General features: G+C 47.5%; 1 protein-coding gene across 4 annotated transcripts in view; it reads right to left on the reverse strand.

Moving 5' to 3' along the window:
• Positions 1 to 16,631, reverse strand: part of CAMSAP2 (calmodulin regulated spectrin associated protein family member 2) — a 185,256-nt gene that overhangs the window by 88,963 nt on the left and 79,662 nt on the right. For all 4 annotated transcript variants that reach the window (XM_075002278.1, XM_075002277.1, XM_075002276.1 and 1 more), the window contains exon 3: positions 238 to 399. In XM_075002278.1, coding sequence (XP_074858379.1) covers positions 238 to 399 — 162 coding nt within the window. The remainder of the gene's footprint in view (positions 1 to 237; positions 400 to 16,631) is intronic.

Below are 16,631 nucleotides of genomic sequence, written 5' to 3' on the forward strand. Positions count from 1 at the left end.
TTATACACTGTTAACTTACACTTTATATAAATACAGTATAGTCAGAGTAAATACAAATAAATACAACAAATATAATGTAACTAAAATGTAGTTATAGTTAAAATGCTGGACATTTGAGAGCTCTGGATAACAGAATGCCAGATATGAAAGAGTTTACTATATACATTGCCCATTCATGGCTAGCTGAATCACACTGATTGTCTTTTTAATTGAAGCATATGTTTGCTTTGCTCTTACCTTATTTATCCAGTACATGACAGCATCCTCAATGTCATAAGGCAGGTCTGTGGCTTGGAAGAAGGCTGAATACTGTTGAGCACATGCAATCACTTTTTCAACACTGACCATCTCTACTGTATATGCCATCATTAGGGTATCAATCATGGCCAAATGAGCACTCTGAAAGAAAGCAGTTAAAATTATTTTATAAGTGAACATTTCTTTATTTTTCACAAAATTACTCTCTTCTCTGTTTTTCATTAAATTACTACTAGATGTACGTCTGCCTACAAAACCACCAAAAAACCGCCACAAGAATTCTGGAAACATGCATAAGGGTGTTAACAAGGTCAACACAAAGCATAAAGACATGTGCCTAGAAAAATACTTTTTGTAAAGTGAGTTGTTACATACAGATGACAATAACAATAGCAACAAGAAAAAAATAAACAAAAAATTGTGATTGTGAGGCAAGATGTAAAAACAGTGAAAAACACAGGAATCCTCATGAAATTTTAATGTCACAACAAAGATATAATCATTTAAAAGTTGTATTGGATGTCTGTAGCCAGACAAAATCTCCCCACTACAGACCAGCTTTTGCCTCCCTGCTAAGGTGCCTCAGAGCACACAGGGCACTGAACAGCAGTTAAACAGCACAGTCTTTGATGCCTTCCTAAAGGGGCCCAGACGTGCTGGCTCATTGTGACCCTGAGAAACAGAAAACAGATAGAGGGCTAGCAGGCTAACTGTTAACGAAGGGCCTCAGAGAACTGCCCTTGGCTGGCATTAATGGATTTGATGCGCCCACACTGCCATCCCAGAAGAGAAATCTCCGCCCTTGCAAAAGAATGTCCTGTACTCCCAAATTCTTTATCTCCTGTCTTACAAGTGCAAATTAAGTAAGAATTGCCCTTGTAAAAACTGGCATCCCAAAAGACAGACCAGTATGATCTGGCACCATAGATAAGAAAGAGAATACGTGACCCCAGGGTATAAAGATGGGCCCAGCAGCACTCTGACTCTGAGTGCATCTTCACCAACTACCTGCTGGTCAGGTTAGGTGATTGCCTCCCGGAGTCCACAACTGGGGACGCCCAACCTCATATTCGTTTTTCCGCGGAATTGAGTGACCGATCCTGGCTTGGCTATGCTGGTATCGAGAGACACAAGGAGGGTAAGATGTACCCACATTAAGGTCTCCTTTCAGTGTACACAGTTAAAGAATTAGAGCTCTATAGATAGATGTCGTTGTATTAAGATGTCGTTGTATTGAATTGTAACGTAACCTGTTAACACCTGTACTCTGCTAGCATGTAAGAAGTAGACAATAGCCTTTTGTAACTGCACGCTTATAACTGTAGCTTAATAAACTTGTAACTAGTTAAGATCTAAGCCTGACTGCTGTTACTCTCAGTCACTGCAACACAGCCGGCACAATCAAAAGAACTTTAACCGTTTGGTTACCACAGCCTGGCCATCGGTGAGAGTGCTAAGAGCCTAGCGTAGAGTCGTGCCGCCTCCACGGGGCAGACTCCTGGGGCGCCTGTCAGCCAATCCTGGCTGCACGCTGCAATGGGACAGTGTGTCGTAGCAGTTGAAGTCTCGGGTGTGGAAAGGCTCTTAGTGCTACCACTGGGGCGCCCGTCCGCCAATTTTGGCTGCCCGCTGCGAAGGAGCTCCCTGCTGTAGCAGTAAAAGACTCGGGTGTTTAGGACCCTGGGGCATCCGTCAGCCTGGCCCAGGCTGCCCGCTGTGAAGGAGCCCTGCGCTCTAGCAGTTAAAGACTTGGATGGTAACAAGGGCATAGTTGGTACCTCACCGCACATCACCCGGCCACCAGCTAACAATGTCAAAGGGTAGAGCTGCACAATAGACTCACCTTGATTACCTGCAAGATACTCAATGTATAAATGGAAATTATATATGTATGATGTTAAAATGTATCAAAAATAAAAACACAGAATGTTTCACTATACATGTTCATACAATGAAAGATCTGAGCTACAGTTACACTAGCCAATTTTGCTGGCAAAACCCCAGTTTTGTCAACAACAGTCATGGAGCGTGCACACACAAAATGGGATTTGTCAACAGTATCTGGACAAACACAGCACTTTCACTTTGATGCAGAACACTGCTGTGGACAAAAAAGCTGTGAAAATGCCCCCAGTGAGCCTCTCTCAAGAGATAAGACACCCACAACAATGGGCAGCCCTGTCTGCTGTGCTTCTGGGTGACTGTTTTTTCAAGAGAGCAGAGTGTTCACCCCATTTGCTTGTGTGTGTGGCCGCGCTCTGTCAACAGAAGTTTTGTCAGGAAATGTCTTTTGACAGTGACTTCTGCTGACAGAACGCTGTAGCCCTGGTGACTGTCTCTCTCCTGTAGCTTCAACTGGATTGTTAAACAAGTGGAGACTGGGTTTCAGATTGTCAAAGTGCCTGCAAATCTCTTGTTGGGCTCACCAGATAACTTCATTTTTTTCTGCAAAGCTTGAAAAGTCTGCTTTGATGATATCTGCCATCAGTTCACAACAAGAAGCAAGGTGTGCAAGATTATTCTTCCTTAAACAAACACTGCATAAACATAGTTGCAGCTTCTTATAGATTGTTTCCCAGCTAATTATACACACTGAAGCTTTCTGCTGCCCACCTTGTAACCTCAAGGTTCAGCACATTCAAGTGAACTGCCTGTCAGGAATGCTAAGGAGCAAGGAAAATCTTTACCCTGCAGTTGATTTTGTTACATGTGTTGCTAAATTGTTCACTCTGAAGATAGGGAAGGATTTCTTTTCAAAGAACGTAGAAATGCTGAAGAGTCTTCCCAGCACTCTGCCACATGACTTTTGAATGCAGTGGTAGGTCACTAAATTATGCATTCACGATATGAATTTCCAATGTCTGACATTTAATGCTGCCTCTAATTTAGTTACCTATGCTGACAACACCATGCATGACATCACTCATATGCATATCTTGCCACATCAAGCTTCTTGGTGAATAATGCAGTATGGTGTGATACAATCCACTCTATTTTCCTTCAATATACCAACGAACCCACTTTACTGACAGTCATGGCTCTTACACCATCAGTTACAATAGAGGAATACTTTTGAAATCCTCCACTTACAGCAAAATCAAAAGTTTCACAAATGTCTGAATCTTTTGAATTACTATCCAAAGGTTGCATCTTGATTAGTTTTTCACATACTATGAAATCTACAGCATATGTGAACATGAGCATTTGCTTGTGTCACTGATGTCTCCACTTTCATCATAAGCCAGTGAAAAGTATTTAAAATGCTTCATTACATCTTTCAGTTTGAAAGAAGTGTGCTCATCAAGCTCACTTACTCTTCTTGCAACTGTTCGATGAGGCAACAACACATAAATTTTCTAGCCATTTTATCTTCCTCAAACACTTGTACTGCCTTCACTGCACATTTCTTCATCAATTCCCTGTCTCTAAGTGATTTGTTCTTTTTCACAAGAATCAGAGAGAATTCATACAATGCAGTAAAGCTTGCAGGTTAAGGATTCCCACACTTTAATAGCACATCCTTTTGTTTCTGATGTTTGCTTTTCAGGTCCATCAAAATACCAGTTTGTGATTTTCCTACATCCTAGGCATACTGTGTCTTGTGTCTCATAATGCATAATATTCTTTCACCACAGCAACAGTTTGTAGACACATAAGATATAGTGGCTTTCCATTACTTTCAAAGAACAGAAATTCTTCTTCCCATTTCACATCAGACACTATCAAGAATCTGTCTTTGTCTGCTGATATTCATCTTGAGAGTTACGAATTAAAAATCACTGAGTGCACTTATTTAGTTATCAGTATGGGTGGCCCATCAAGTAAGGCACTTCTGCCTTCCCAGACTAAAGCCACAGAAGTGCAGGGGAATGCTGGGGCTGTGCTGGCCTGACGCCTCCCCTCTCCTCTCTGCTTTTCTGGGTGGTATTGCTATGTCATGTGTTTAGTATGGTTCAGGCAGATGGGAAGGCAAAGCAGTAGACGGTCACCTCAGCTGCTTGCTCTGAACCTGCATGAAACATATGCAAGGCTCAAATATTAGTGCAATTGGCTCCTCTTCAGACCCCGCCCTCCTTCCTCACTCTATCGCAGCCTGCAGTTTTGTTCAACATGCCTTCTCCAAAATATGTACGAGCCCTGCTCTCCAGAGACCACTCCACTCAGCTTGCTGGTTTCACCCCCTCCTTCCTCCTTCGCACCTCACCCATCTAGTCCGCCTCCCTGTACTTTAGCCCTGGGTAGGGAAAGTGGGCTTCCTCCTTGCTTCCTGCTCCCCCTTTGCCCTTTCCCTGCTCAGCTGGCTCCAGAGAGGTCTCTGTCCTGCTTTGCTCAGGATCCCTTCTTTGGTCTGTGTGGAGTTTCTTTCTCACCCCTCATTCCAGATGCTGCTCAGCTTCCTGCTGCCTGTGTCAAAGTAGAAAGAATTATATTGTAAGAGAGAGATGAATTATACTGTAATAATAGTATAAATTCAAGAACAGGAAAGAGATTATGTTAATGATGTTTGTAGGTATGCAGGGTGGATCAGAGCGGAGCCAGGTGTGTCTGGGATAAGAGAAAAAGGAACATTAGGTGTTAGACAGAAAGTAATTGAGATAAAGGAGAGATATGGACAGGAGATTGCTGAGGCTTGATATGGAAATGAAGATACTGACTAGTCTCATGGGAATCATGTGAGTCCTGCCCCTTTTGTAATCTTGTTAATTTTGCTTTCTTTCATCTGTATAAATCAAGGGGTTTGAGCTGTGGGTGGCACTCACATTTTCTTTGCTAATAAACAGCTTTGCTAATAAACAGAGTGGTCTGACAAATTTGTGAGTCCTGAGTCTGACTTTGACACCTGCTAGTGTGTGGTGTGGTGACGGGTTAGTTTCCTTTTCCCAGCCCAGATGCTGCTGAGCCCACTGCTCAGGGTCCTATTCTCCCCCCTTTATTCTCCCCAGACACATTCCCCATAGTCCCCTGTAACCAACCAGGCTTGGGTTCCCCAGAAACGAGGCTGCACCCAGAAGGTGAGTGCCATACTTGGTTTATTGAAAGCGCGTGACACCCGTGACGGGAGCCCCAGAGACGCCGCGGTTACCAGTGGGGGAAAACCCGATGCTTCAGAGCTTCGCTCGGGGAGAGGCTCTGTAACAGGCCTCCTAACACTAACTGATAAAGCTTAACTCATTAACATAAGATTGCCTAAAATTGCCTATGCATTCCTTATCACTATCTTTTGTGGCCTACTGCCAGCATAGCCCTGAAGTGTTGGCAAGCATGCTTTGTTTTGCAGGTGTTGTCATAGGATTTCTCTGAGGGTTCACAGAGGGGTCGGACTGCTCTCATGAGACCGTTACAAAATCTTCTCGCACCCTACACTCCTTCCCGTGACCACTTTGTGAATTTCGAGGCTAGTAGGAATTAAGTGAGGTGGTTGATGCTCTTCTGGCAACACAGCATGCACCTGTGGAACAGACTTGACAACAGCATATGAGAGTAGTAAAAGCAAAGTTACGCAAAAAGTTATAGTTCTGCAAGAGAGCAGGAGAAGCACTGACACCTATGAAGCATGTGTCCATGAGTTGTCCCATGGCCATACTGTGGGGCAGACAAAAGGCAGACGTGTTGATGGCAATCTGTGCCAACGTTACCCATACGTTGGAGCTGTTACTGATACGTGGGCCCCACTCTGAGGCCGTTGCTACAGCAGTTCAGAGATACCAGCGCCACAGCCAGGCCATGGTTACAGGGCTCGTAGAGTCAGTTTGTGGGAAGAAACACAGTGAGGATAGTCCTCACCATTAGGGAGGACCACGGCCATGCCCGAGCCTTCTGCTACGATAGTAACTGCTTGTATAGACCCCGAAGGCGCACCACAGTGCCAGGCACATTCTATGTGCGCCATCGTGGGCATCACAGGAACCAGCTCGACTAGGGGTTGCCCCACTTCCCAGACAACCGGCTGGTTGGTGTGGTTGTAACACCATAGTTCAGCCAGTGGAGGGCCATGGACTGACCAGTACATTGGGACCCAACTCAGCCCAGGTACTCGGATATTAACAGCAAAGAGGATCTCGGGGGTACACTTGAGTACGTTTGCTCCCACCCAGGGTCCGGCAGTGGTTAGGGGTGCTACAGTGTCCAGAGTCCCAGCAAGGAGCACCAGCTGGTGTACTTTCACTTGCACCTGCCCCAGGAGTGAGGCCTGCCTGACACGTGCTACGACTCTTTGCTCGGGGCAAGGCGCAGGTGATCATAGGGAGTAGTGGGTCCAACAGCCCAGTTGTTAAGAAGGAAAACAGCATGGTGCACCACCTCCCCCCACCCCTTCAGGGTGTTCGTGGGTGTTAGTTTGTGGATTTGCTCTTTCAGGAGTTCGTTCATCCGCTCAATTAGCTCACTCGCGGTGGGGGTATATGGCATGTGGAATGTTTAGGTTACCCATAGGTCGGCTGCCCAGTCACGGACACGTTGGGCTGTGAAGTGTGTGCCCTGATCACTCTCTATCGCCAGGGGGATGCCATACCATTCACTGAGCTGGGTGAGTGCTGTAATTGTAGCAGCAGTGTCTGCACGCTTGCAGGGATGTACAAACAGCAGGCCAGTATAGGTATCCATGGTGGTCAGCGTATGGAGCCACGAGCACGATGGAGGTAACAGTCCAATGTAATCGATTTGCCACTCACTACAGGGCAGGTGCCCGCGGCGTATGCTTCCTGTGGCTAGTGCTAGCACTGCTGGGGCCAGTTTGGTGCAGACGGTGCATTTCAGTCGGGCCGCCCGATACGCTACGAGGGGGAGGTTCTCACCCTTGGTTAAGCCGTACTGGCGGGCTGCATGAGCGCCTCGGTGCCCTGACTTCACATGTAAGGCCATGGCGCATTCTGTGATTGTGTGTCCTGCCATCTGATCCATGGCTGCGTTGAGTTGCGCCTCCCAAGTCATTTGTTTGGTATGGGCGTTAATGTGCCGCACTGCCAGGGGCTGCTGCCGAGCAAAAGCTAAGAGTTGTTGCCATAAGTCGGCGCCCCAGAGGGGGCGATCCGCTATCTTTCATTTCTTGGCTTCCCACGTTGTTACCCAGGTGCACGGACCCTTGTAGACTACCCAGCTGTCAGCATAGGTAAAGGTTTCCACTTGCCCAGCTTCCACCGCCAGCGTTGCCACCCACAACTCTGCCCATTGGCTTGAATTACCTGTTCCCCAGGCAAAGGTGATTTCATCCCTGTAGGGGGCGTATGCAACTGCTTGCCACTGTCTCTGTTCCGTTGCGGTGTACGTAGCAGACCCATCGGTTACTCAGATGCTTTCTCTCCTCTCCTCAGGCACGGTATCCAACGGAGGTGCCTCCGCCACCAGCGAGAGGGCTACTGGTGGGTTGATGGCGGGTAGCTCATCCGCTAGCTGGGGATCATGCTGAAAAGTAATGGTTCCCAGAAGGAAGGCGTGTGGAACAGTAAGCGTGGGGGCTCCCAAGTGCATGTGCTGCTGTAAGTAGTGTTTTCACTTGAAGTGGGTAGCTGCTTGGGCCACTCCCATATGTGAATGCTCAGAGGTATCCGTGACCCACCCCATTAAGGGGATCGGGGTCCGTACAGTAACATGGGGCAACACCCATGACCCGCTCAGTGTTCTGCAAAGTCCACACCACTGCTAGGATTTGCTTTTTCCAGGGGGGTGTACCCACCTTCGGCTCTGTGGAGGGCTTGTGACCAGAAGCCGATAGGTTCTTTTCGCTGGGTTCCTACCTGCTGCCATAGACCCCAGGATGCCAAGCTGCTGACGGTTGTTACCTCCAGTTCAAACGGTTGGCCTTGCAGTGGTGCAGTGAGGCGGGCATGTGCCATCACTGCCTCTTTGCGGAGATCGAAGGCTCGCTGGTGCTTCTCTGTTCAGTTTCACCGGGTGACTTTGCGCACAAGCTCCTGTAAAGGATGCATAAGAAAAGCAAGGTGCAGAATAAAAGCATGCCAGAAACCAAGAAGGCCCAGAAAGTTTTGCAACTGCTGTTTAGACAAGGGTGTGGGGAACGCCTGGATGGTATGCCGCACTTTTGGCAGAATGCATTTTTCCGCACCCATCCACAGTACACCCAAGTAGACCACACTAGTGGCTGGCCCCTGCACTTTCTTGGGGTTAATAGCCCTCCCCCGTTCCTGCAAACCTGTTACGACGGTGTTTAGGGCTGCCTGAACAGTTGGTTTTTCTGGTCCCGAGATCATAATGTCATTAATGTAATGGTAGCAGGCCGTCTGGTCAGGAAGGTCCAGTCGCTCCAGATTGGCCTGCACTAGCTGATGGCAGATCATTGGGGAGTGCTTAAAGCCCTGTGGTAACACAGTAAACGTGTACTGCTTTGTTAGCCACGTGAAGGCAAACTGCTCTTGGCTCTCGGGATGAATGTTAATAGAGAAAAACGCATTGGCCAGATCTATGACTGCATGCCACGGCAAGGGCACCATGGTGATGCGCTCCAGGATGGTAACCATGTCTGGAACTACGGCCGTCAGCTCCAGGATTACCTTATTGAGTTCCCGATAGTCCACCGTTATGCGCCACGATCCATCCGGCTTCTTCACTGGCCAGATGGGACGGTTGAAGGCGCTCAGCGTGGGGCGAATAATCTCTGCCTGTAGCAATGCAGCAATAGGGTCACTGATCTCGTGTTCTCCACCAGGAATGCGGTACTGCTTGACTGACACCGGGGTCTGGGGGACCAGCAGGCGCACAGGGTCCCATTTGGGATGTCCCCGCAGGAGGGGCTCCACAGTTCTGAGTGCCCGAATGTAGCGGGGGTGCCCAAAGGCAAACAGCCCATACTGTGTATCCACACACCGGCCACGCAAAACGTTCATTCCAATGATGTATTCACCCAAAGGTGCAGCCAGCACAGTTGCCCGAAAGGGAGGGGTTTTCCCCAGTGTTAGGGTGACCTCCACCGAATAAGCGGTGGTCTCCGCTCCTCCGAGGCCCTGCATGACCACCGCGTGACCCGCAGTCTGGGTAGAATGCAGAATGGTCACCTCAGCTCCAGTGTCTAACACAGCTAACACATGCTGCTCCCCTCCCCGGGGCCACTTGATGGTTAACGGGACGAATGGGCGCCGGCCCCCTGCTACCTGTCGCACAGCCACAGCCTGTACCACAGGGGACCTACCTCCCCGTCACTTTCTAGGGGGAGGGGTCCAGTTGAGGGGGGTGCTGGGTTGTGTCTTCCCCCCCTCCCCAGATCCTGTACCTTTTTCTGGTGCCTGGGTCTCGCCCGCTCTCATGGAGGCACACTCAGCCTCACTCCGCTGGGTAGGTGGCAGTTGTAACCAACGCTTGTACAAATCTGGTGTTGGTAGTCCATTGATTTCCTCACGGGGGACTCCTGCTTTCAGCAAGTCTGTCCACATGGTTCTCCGGGTCACCTGAGCATGCTCTTTTTCCTGCCCAGGGGCTGTCACCCGACCACCTTTTCCTTTTGCAGCACGGACCGCTTTTGCACCTATGACCGTTTATAACTGCATCAACGTTTCAATCAAGTCACCTATGTGCCCGTTCGCCGCCATGACCACAGCCATAAGGGAGGCCTTCAGCTTGGGGGTCGGGGGCGGCGCAAGGCGTAACAGAGCGGACTTGATGGATTTTTTGGACCTCTATAGTGTCCGGTCCTGCCTCGCCCTCTAAAGCCACTGCCCAAGGCATGCCCAGCTGCCGCAGTGCACTCACCCTGTCCGGGATAGCACACCAGGGCCTCACCAGTGCTTCCAGTTCCCTTGGAGAGGGGTAGACAGCATTCACCGCATGTAGCAACCAGCGGTACAGGGACGGCGCTTCCACGGGACAGCCCTGTGCGTCGGTTAAGCCTTGCGAGTTCTGCAGTGCCTGTCTGACCTGTGAATCCTGGGACAACACGCCCATCTGGTGGAGTTTCGCAAGCAACAGCAATACAGTGTTGCCCGTGTTGTCCCACACACGCACTAGCCAGGCCAAAAGGCCTTCCCCTGGCTCCTGCTTAAAAAACTCTTCACCATCTCCTGCAACTCACTTGTTTTAAATGTCCGCCAGATCTCATTGCAGTGACCTCCTTCTGCCCTCAGCTCCCAAATGGGGCGCACCTGTCTCAGGACGGTTTGCACAGCCTCCCCATTCACCTCCTCCTCCTCTTCAGATGAGGAAGAGCTCCAAATGTTACCATCCCAGGTCTCAGGGTCCCAAGTGGCTAGTGCAAGGACCGCACGCACTTGGGCCGTTAACCCAGTTCTTTCCCTAGTTTCACGCGCCGCCCATTCACCACTCTCGCCACCAACACCTCACACCGATGGGTTAACTCTTGCGTCCTACGGACTGCGAGGTAACCACCTCCTGCGCTATTGCCCGCACATCCGCCAAATCGCGACATTCCTGCTCCTTCCCCGCCAGTGCCTTCTGCAAGCGGAGAAGCTCCTCATTCAGGGCCCAGAGGGCAGTTAGGAAAAGCCATGCTACCTCTCCCGCCGCCCTTTTTTCCATCCCTGGCCAGCGGCTCAGCTGCAGCTGATGTAACGCCCTTCTACCTGTACCGGCGTCACACCTGCCACCTCCTGCAACTCCGGCCAGTCTGCCGGGGCTGCCCAACAGGCCACCATCCGCACTACTGGCCCCCATCGCTCCATCTAGGGCCATCCTGGTATGCGCTGCAGGGACAGTGCTGGCTTCCCTGCCTCCCCCGCTTTCAACCAAAAAGGCATCATACCTGGAGAACCCTGCTCGCTACGCCAATTGTAACCAACCAGGCTCGGGTTCCCCAGAAACGAGGCTGCACCCAGAAGGCGAGTGCTATATTTGGTTCATTGAAAGCGCGTGACACCTGTGACGGGAGCCCCGGAGACGCCACAGTCACCAGGGGGGGAAAACCCGATGGGTCGGAGCTTCGCTTGGGTAGAGGCTCTGTAACAGGCCTCCTCACACTAACTGATAAAGCTTAACTCATTAACATAAGATTACCTGAAATTGCCTGTGCATTCCTTATCACTATCTCTTCCGGCCTACTGCCAGCGTAGCCTTGAAGTGTTGGCAAGCATGCTTTGTTTTGCAGGCATTGTCAGGATTTCTCTGAGGGTTCACAGAGGGGTCGGACTGCTCTCATGAGACCATTACAAAATCTTCTTGCACCCTACATCCCCTTTTGAAATCACTGTTGGACAATTCTATGACTCAACTCTACCACAAAAATACAACTCTCCTTCATGCACACCCTGTTCAGCAATCACATTTAAGTCCCTTCCAGGAGACATTTGTTTTACAGATAAGGGAAATGGAAACTAAAATTTAAGGGAAGAAGCATGTGTTGGTGTTTGAAAGCAGAGCTACGGGTTTATTAGTGGCCCTATGGCTGACTTCCAGGGAGTCATCCAACCACCATTTTTTATTCCCAAATTCAGTGCTTTTAATTAAGCACCTTTTGCATGTCCAGTCTTCACAAACACCATCTGGCACATATGGAGCATGTTTTCCAATTTTCTTTAGAAATTGCATTAAAGTAGAGGTTTGGGTTTCTTTCCCCCCTGCTGTCTCCATACAAACATCCTTTTTCTAGGTTCACAGATTTGGCTGGATGGGGATGCACATGTGATGAGCTGGGTGGAGTCAGAGCACAAAAGAGATCAGAGACAGTAGACAGAAGGTGGGCCATGGGCACTAGGGGCAGGCTGAGAAGCTACTGTCTCCCCAGACAGAAGCTTCACACAAATAACTTCCAACTATCCCTTTATGTTCCTGATAAACCAATTCTATCAACTTCTCAGTGCCCTACCAAAGTGGCTGGGCTATACTGACTTTCATTGGCGTGAATCAATCTGTTTTGACTTCGCCCGGGTGTACGCTACCAAGTGAAGTCAATATAAGGTAGCTCACATCATTTTAACATTAATGGCTCGGCTATACTTACCAGAAGATCAATGCACTGGTCAAGACACAGCAAAAATTGACCTTTCTGGGCTTGACCGTTGACCCCTAAACTCCATGCTATCACGCTGAATAAGGGACGTCAACATGAGACTAAAGAAACTAGGACTTCAATAGGGAAGTAACAGAGGGGTAGCCGTGTTAGTCTGGATCTGTAACAGCAACAAAGGGTCCTGTGGCACCTTAGAGACTAACAAAAGTTTTGGGCATGAGCTTTCGTGAGCAAAGACTCACTTCATCAGATGCTGATCATGAAAATCTGCGGGGCCAGGTATAAATAAGCCAGAGCAAGGCTGCGGATAACAAGGTTAGCTCAGTCAGGAAGAATGAGGCTTACTACCAGCAGTTGATCTGGAGGTGTGAACACCAAGGGAGGGGAAGCTGCTTTTGTCCAGTTTGTCGGATGTATATAGCAGAGGGGCATTGCTGGCACATGATGACATAAAACTGGACAGTCTCTACATAAAAGAATAAACGCACACAAATCAGATATCAGAAATGGCAATATACAAAAACCCGTAGGAGAGCACTTCAATCTCCTGGGCCACACAGTAGCAGACTTAAAAGTAGCTATCCTGCAGCAAAGAAATTTCAAGACCAGACTCCAAAGAGAAATTGCTGAGCTACAATTAATCTGTAAATTCAACACCCTCAGCTCAGGATTAAACAAAGACTGCGAATGGCTGGCTAAATACAAAAGCAGCTTCCCCTCCCTTGGTGTTCACACCTCCAGATCAACTGCTGGTAGTAAGCCTCATTCTTCCTGATTGAGCTAACCTTGTTATCCCCAGCATTGCTCTGGCTTATTTATACCTGGCCCCGCAGACTTCCATGACCAGCATCTGATGAAGTGAGTCTTTGCTCACAAAAGCTCATGCTCAAAACTTTTCTGTTAGTCTATAGGGTGCCACACAACTCTTTGTTGCTGTTACTAGGGAAGTAAGTTGATCCTGATATGTTGATTGTAGCTATGCAAATGCCGTAGTTAGAATTGCATATCTGAAATATACTTACTTTCCTAGTATAGTTTCAGCTTGTAATGCAGCTTCCATCAATGTAATTTTCCCACTATACCAATTTAACAGCTCCACTGTCGCGAGAGGTGTAGCACTTAGGTTGATGTACTTAGGTCCATCCAGCGTCAATGCAGAGACACTGCATTGCTTATTTAGGCCACACCTACAGCAACAAGCTCACAGTGGCAGAGATACACCTTAGTTTTGCATGTACTCACACCTAAACATGCTTCCTGCTGACACAGGCCCCATCTTTTGTCAACCCAGTAACACAGCTCCCTGAATGACCAACCTATTCTCTCAATACAAATTACTGCATGACCCATGTCAACCCTGCTAGTCCTCTAACTACGCTCGTTTAGGCTCCATTTGAAGACACTACTGTATCTTTCGTTTAGCTGTAAAAGCCTCAGATCATTTAAAAACCCCATCCATTAAATTTACTTTTAAATTGCTTACTCTGGAAAACCATTTAGTAGAAATCTATGGAAATTTGGCATGTTATTTTCAAAGGTTCACAATTGTTAGCCATTATTACAATGCTTTACAATAACTTCTGAAAATTCAAAGTGAGTTTCACTTAACCTTAAGAACTCAGGTTAGCAGGTCGACTTGTGTATTAAAATAAGCTTATGTTTTAATGGTTAGTATTTATTTACACTGATAGTACAAAGGTAACAAACAAAGATATTTCAATTTTTTTGGTTTATGAAACTTGCAGTCCATGAAGACCCCCCGCCCTTCTGCTTTAATTATTTTATTTTATAAAAAGTCCCTCTTTGGAATTGAAAAATAGCAGCTCTGACCCCAGCCTGCTCATCTAAAAACTAGTCCAGCAGCACTTTAAAGACTAACAAAATAATTTATTAGGTGATGAGCTTTTGTGGGACAGACCTACTTCTTCAGAAATGGGTCTGTCCCACAAAAGCTCATCACCTAATAAATTATTTTGTTAGCCTTTAAAGTGCTACTTTACTGCTTTTTTGTTTTGATAGCATATACACTAGCATGGCTCCCTCTCTGTTACTACCTAAAAACTTAAGTGAGAAGGACTTCAGCTCTTGTCCTCTTAACATAGTGCCAATTAGCACATCACGCAGACACCAATAGCTTTCCCCCTTTCTCTCCCTCTCTTTGGCTATATCTAGACTGCAGGCTTCTGTCAAAAGAAGTTTTGTTGACAGAGCGTACATCCAGACTGCAAATCTGTCAGATGGGAGTATTCTGCAGGCATTGCTGTACATCTCGTTCCACAAGGAAGTTGGGATGTCTCGACAGAGGGTGCTTTTCTGACATTTGGCCCCATGTAGAAGAGCCAAATGTCAGAAGAGCCTCTCCTGACACAACTGTTGGCAAATTATATGCAAATGCATTCTACAATTTGCGTAGCTTTTGCTGACAGTTCTCAGCAATCTAGACGCAGCAGTTTATTTTGCTATATTGTTTTATTAAAAGTTGTTAAATTGATGCTGTCCAATTGTGTGGAAGAGGAAAAGACTGAATTAGTCAGTTTTCGACAAATCCATGGGATTTCTGATGTCATTTCACAGAAAATAAAGTTACACAAGTTGCTAGTGAGAAAACAATTTGTCCAAGAGACAAATCCCAAGAAAAAAATGTTTAAATTAAAAAAAAATCTGTGAGGGATGGTGACAGATACTACTGTGCGTGCAGGGGACTGGAATCGATGACCCCTCGAAGTTCCTTCCTGTTTGGGATATACATATCAGACATTTTTTGTTCGTTTGTTTAATTTTTTGTGGGAGGATTTTCACAAAGAGAAGCAGAAATACTGATTGGCACAGTTCTTACTCCTGGAACAACTCCTTCTGGGTGTCACACTAAATTGAAATGAATATTTAGCTCTCTCAACACTGATTTGTAGTTTGTTGGATCTATAACCAAGACTAGAAATACTGGGTACAGAAGATAGGCACAGGAAAAGAAATCACCTCATCATAGTACTATTGTCAAAATAAATTAAAGCACTTGCTGCAAGAGACAACTGTATACAACAGTAGTATATGACTAAAAAAACCTTCTTTGCTTCATTAAAATGGTTGGATTGGTTTTATTTCAACCCCTAACTCCGACCTTTAACATTCCAAAAATATATCAAAGATCAGCCCCAAATACTTTCATCAAATATTCCTGAGATCTCTTAAAAGCCATTATTTTGGTGCTGGCAGGTTTCCTTCTCACTTCCAAGCCCATCTCCATGGAAACTAAATGATTCTATAATGTGTTTATAGCATCAGACAGCATAGCTGTCATTCCCTATGAAGGAAGACTAAGTGTATTGAGCCTTCACTTTTATTACATTCGCATCATGTGAATTTACTTCAGTGATATTAAGCTTAAAATAGCTAACACCTTAGAGGAAAATTTATCTTTCCATAAATAAGTAACTGAATTGTTCCTACACAGGTCCAGATTTTTTTAAAAACATTGCTTAAGACCAATAATGTTTTTAATAATTTCACAACATATTTAATTCTAAACGCACAGAAAAAGTGTGTTGTTACTAGGGCTGTCGATAATGTGCATTAATACATATTAACACAGGTTGGCATTATTTGTGTTAAAAAATGAATTCACGCTTACCTCAGGTTAATTGACAACCCTACTCATAACCTCCCAACCTCCCTTCGGTGGCACCTTTAACCCCTGGGTCCCTGTCCCTGGCTCACACTTCGCGAGCTGGTAGCCATACAGTGGTGGGAGCTCGGAGCAGGGCACCAGGGAGGAGGAGGCAAAGCATGGAGATGTGGCTGCTCCAGCTGACCAGGGCATGGTCCCTGGCACCTCATACTATGGTGTCAGGCTGATAGGCAGCGCTGCTCTGCTGTCGGGGGGTCACTTGCTGTCAGTTGGATGCACCTGCCCAGGAGAGAACATGCAGAGATGGATCTCCAGCAGGGGCCTCATACTCTGGTCCCACACCACAACGGGGACTCTGCGGCAGGGCTCCAGCCTCAGCCCTGCACCATGGCTATGCTGTGGGGCTTCAGTCCTGCACTGTGGCTCCATGGCTAGGCTCTGCCCAGCCCCAGCCCTGTACTGCTGCTGTGTAGCAGGGCTCCAGCCTCAGTCCCATTCTGCAGCGGGGGGTCTCCACGGCTGTGGCTCTGACTAGAGGCGCATGCTGTGGTGGGGGCAGGGGGCGGCTCCATGGCTAGGGCTCCAGCTCCATGCCATGGTTCTGCAGCAGGGCTCTGGCCCCATGCTGCTTGGTTAGACCCTGGGACTGCACTTCTGGGAGCCTGCAGCTAGTTCCCAGGGCCAACAAGTCCAGGAAAAGGCTGGTCAGATGGGGAGGGCTCCGGTGAGAATAAAGGTTAGAAATCTGACTCCAGACTTGACAGCTCCACCAGCCTCTAAAAGCTTTGGCAAAGCAGGGGCAAAGTCCTTAGGCAAACTTAGGGTTCCCAGGGCTCCACA

Source organism: Carettochelys insculpta, chromosome 9 (genome assembly GCF_033958435.1).
Source record: "Carettochelys insculpta isolate YL-2023 chromosome 9, ASM3395843v1, whole genome shotgun sequence".
Lineage (NCBI taxonomy): Eukaryota > Metazoa > Chordata > Testudines > Carettochelyidae > Carettochelys > Carettochelys insculpta.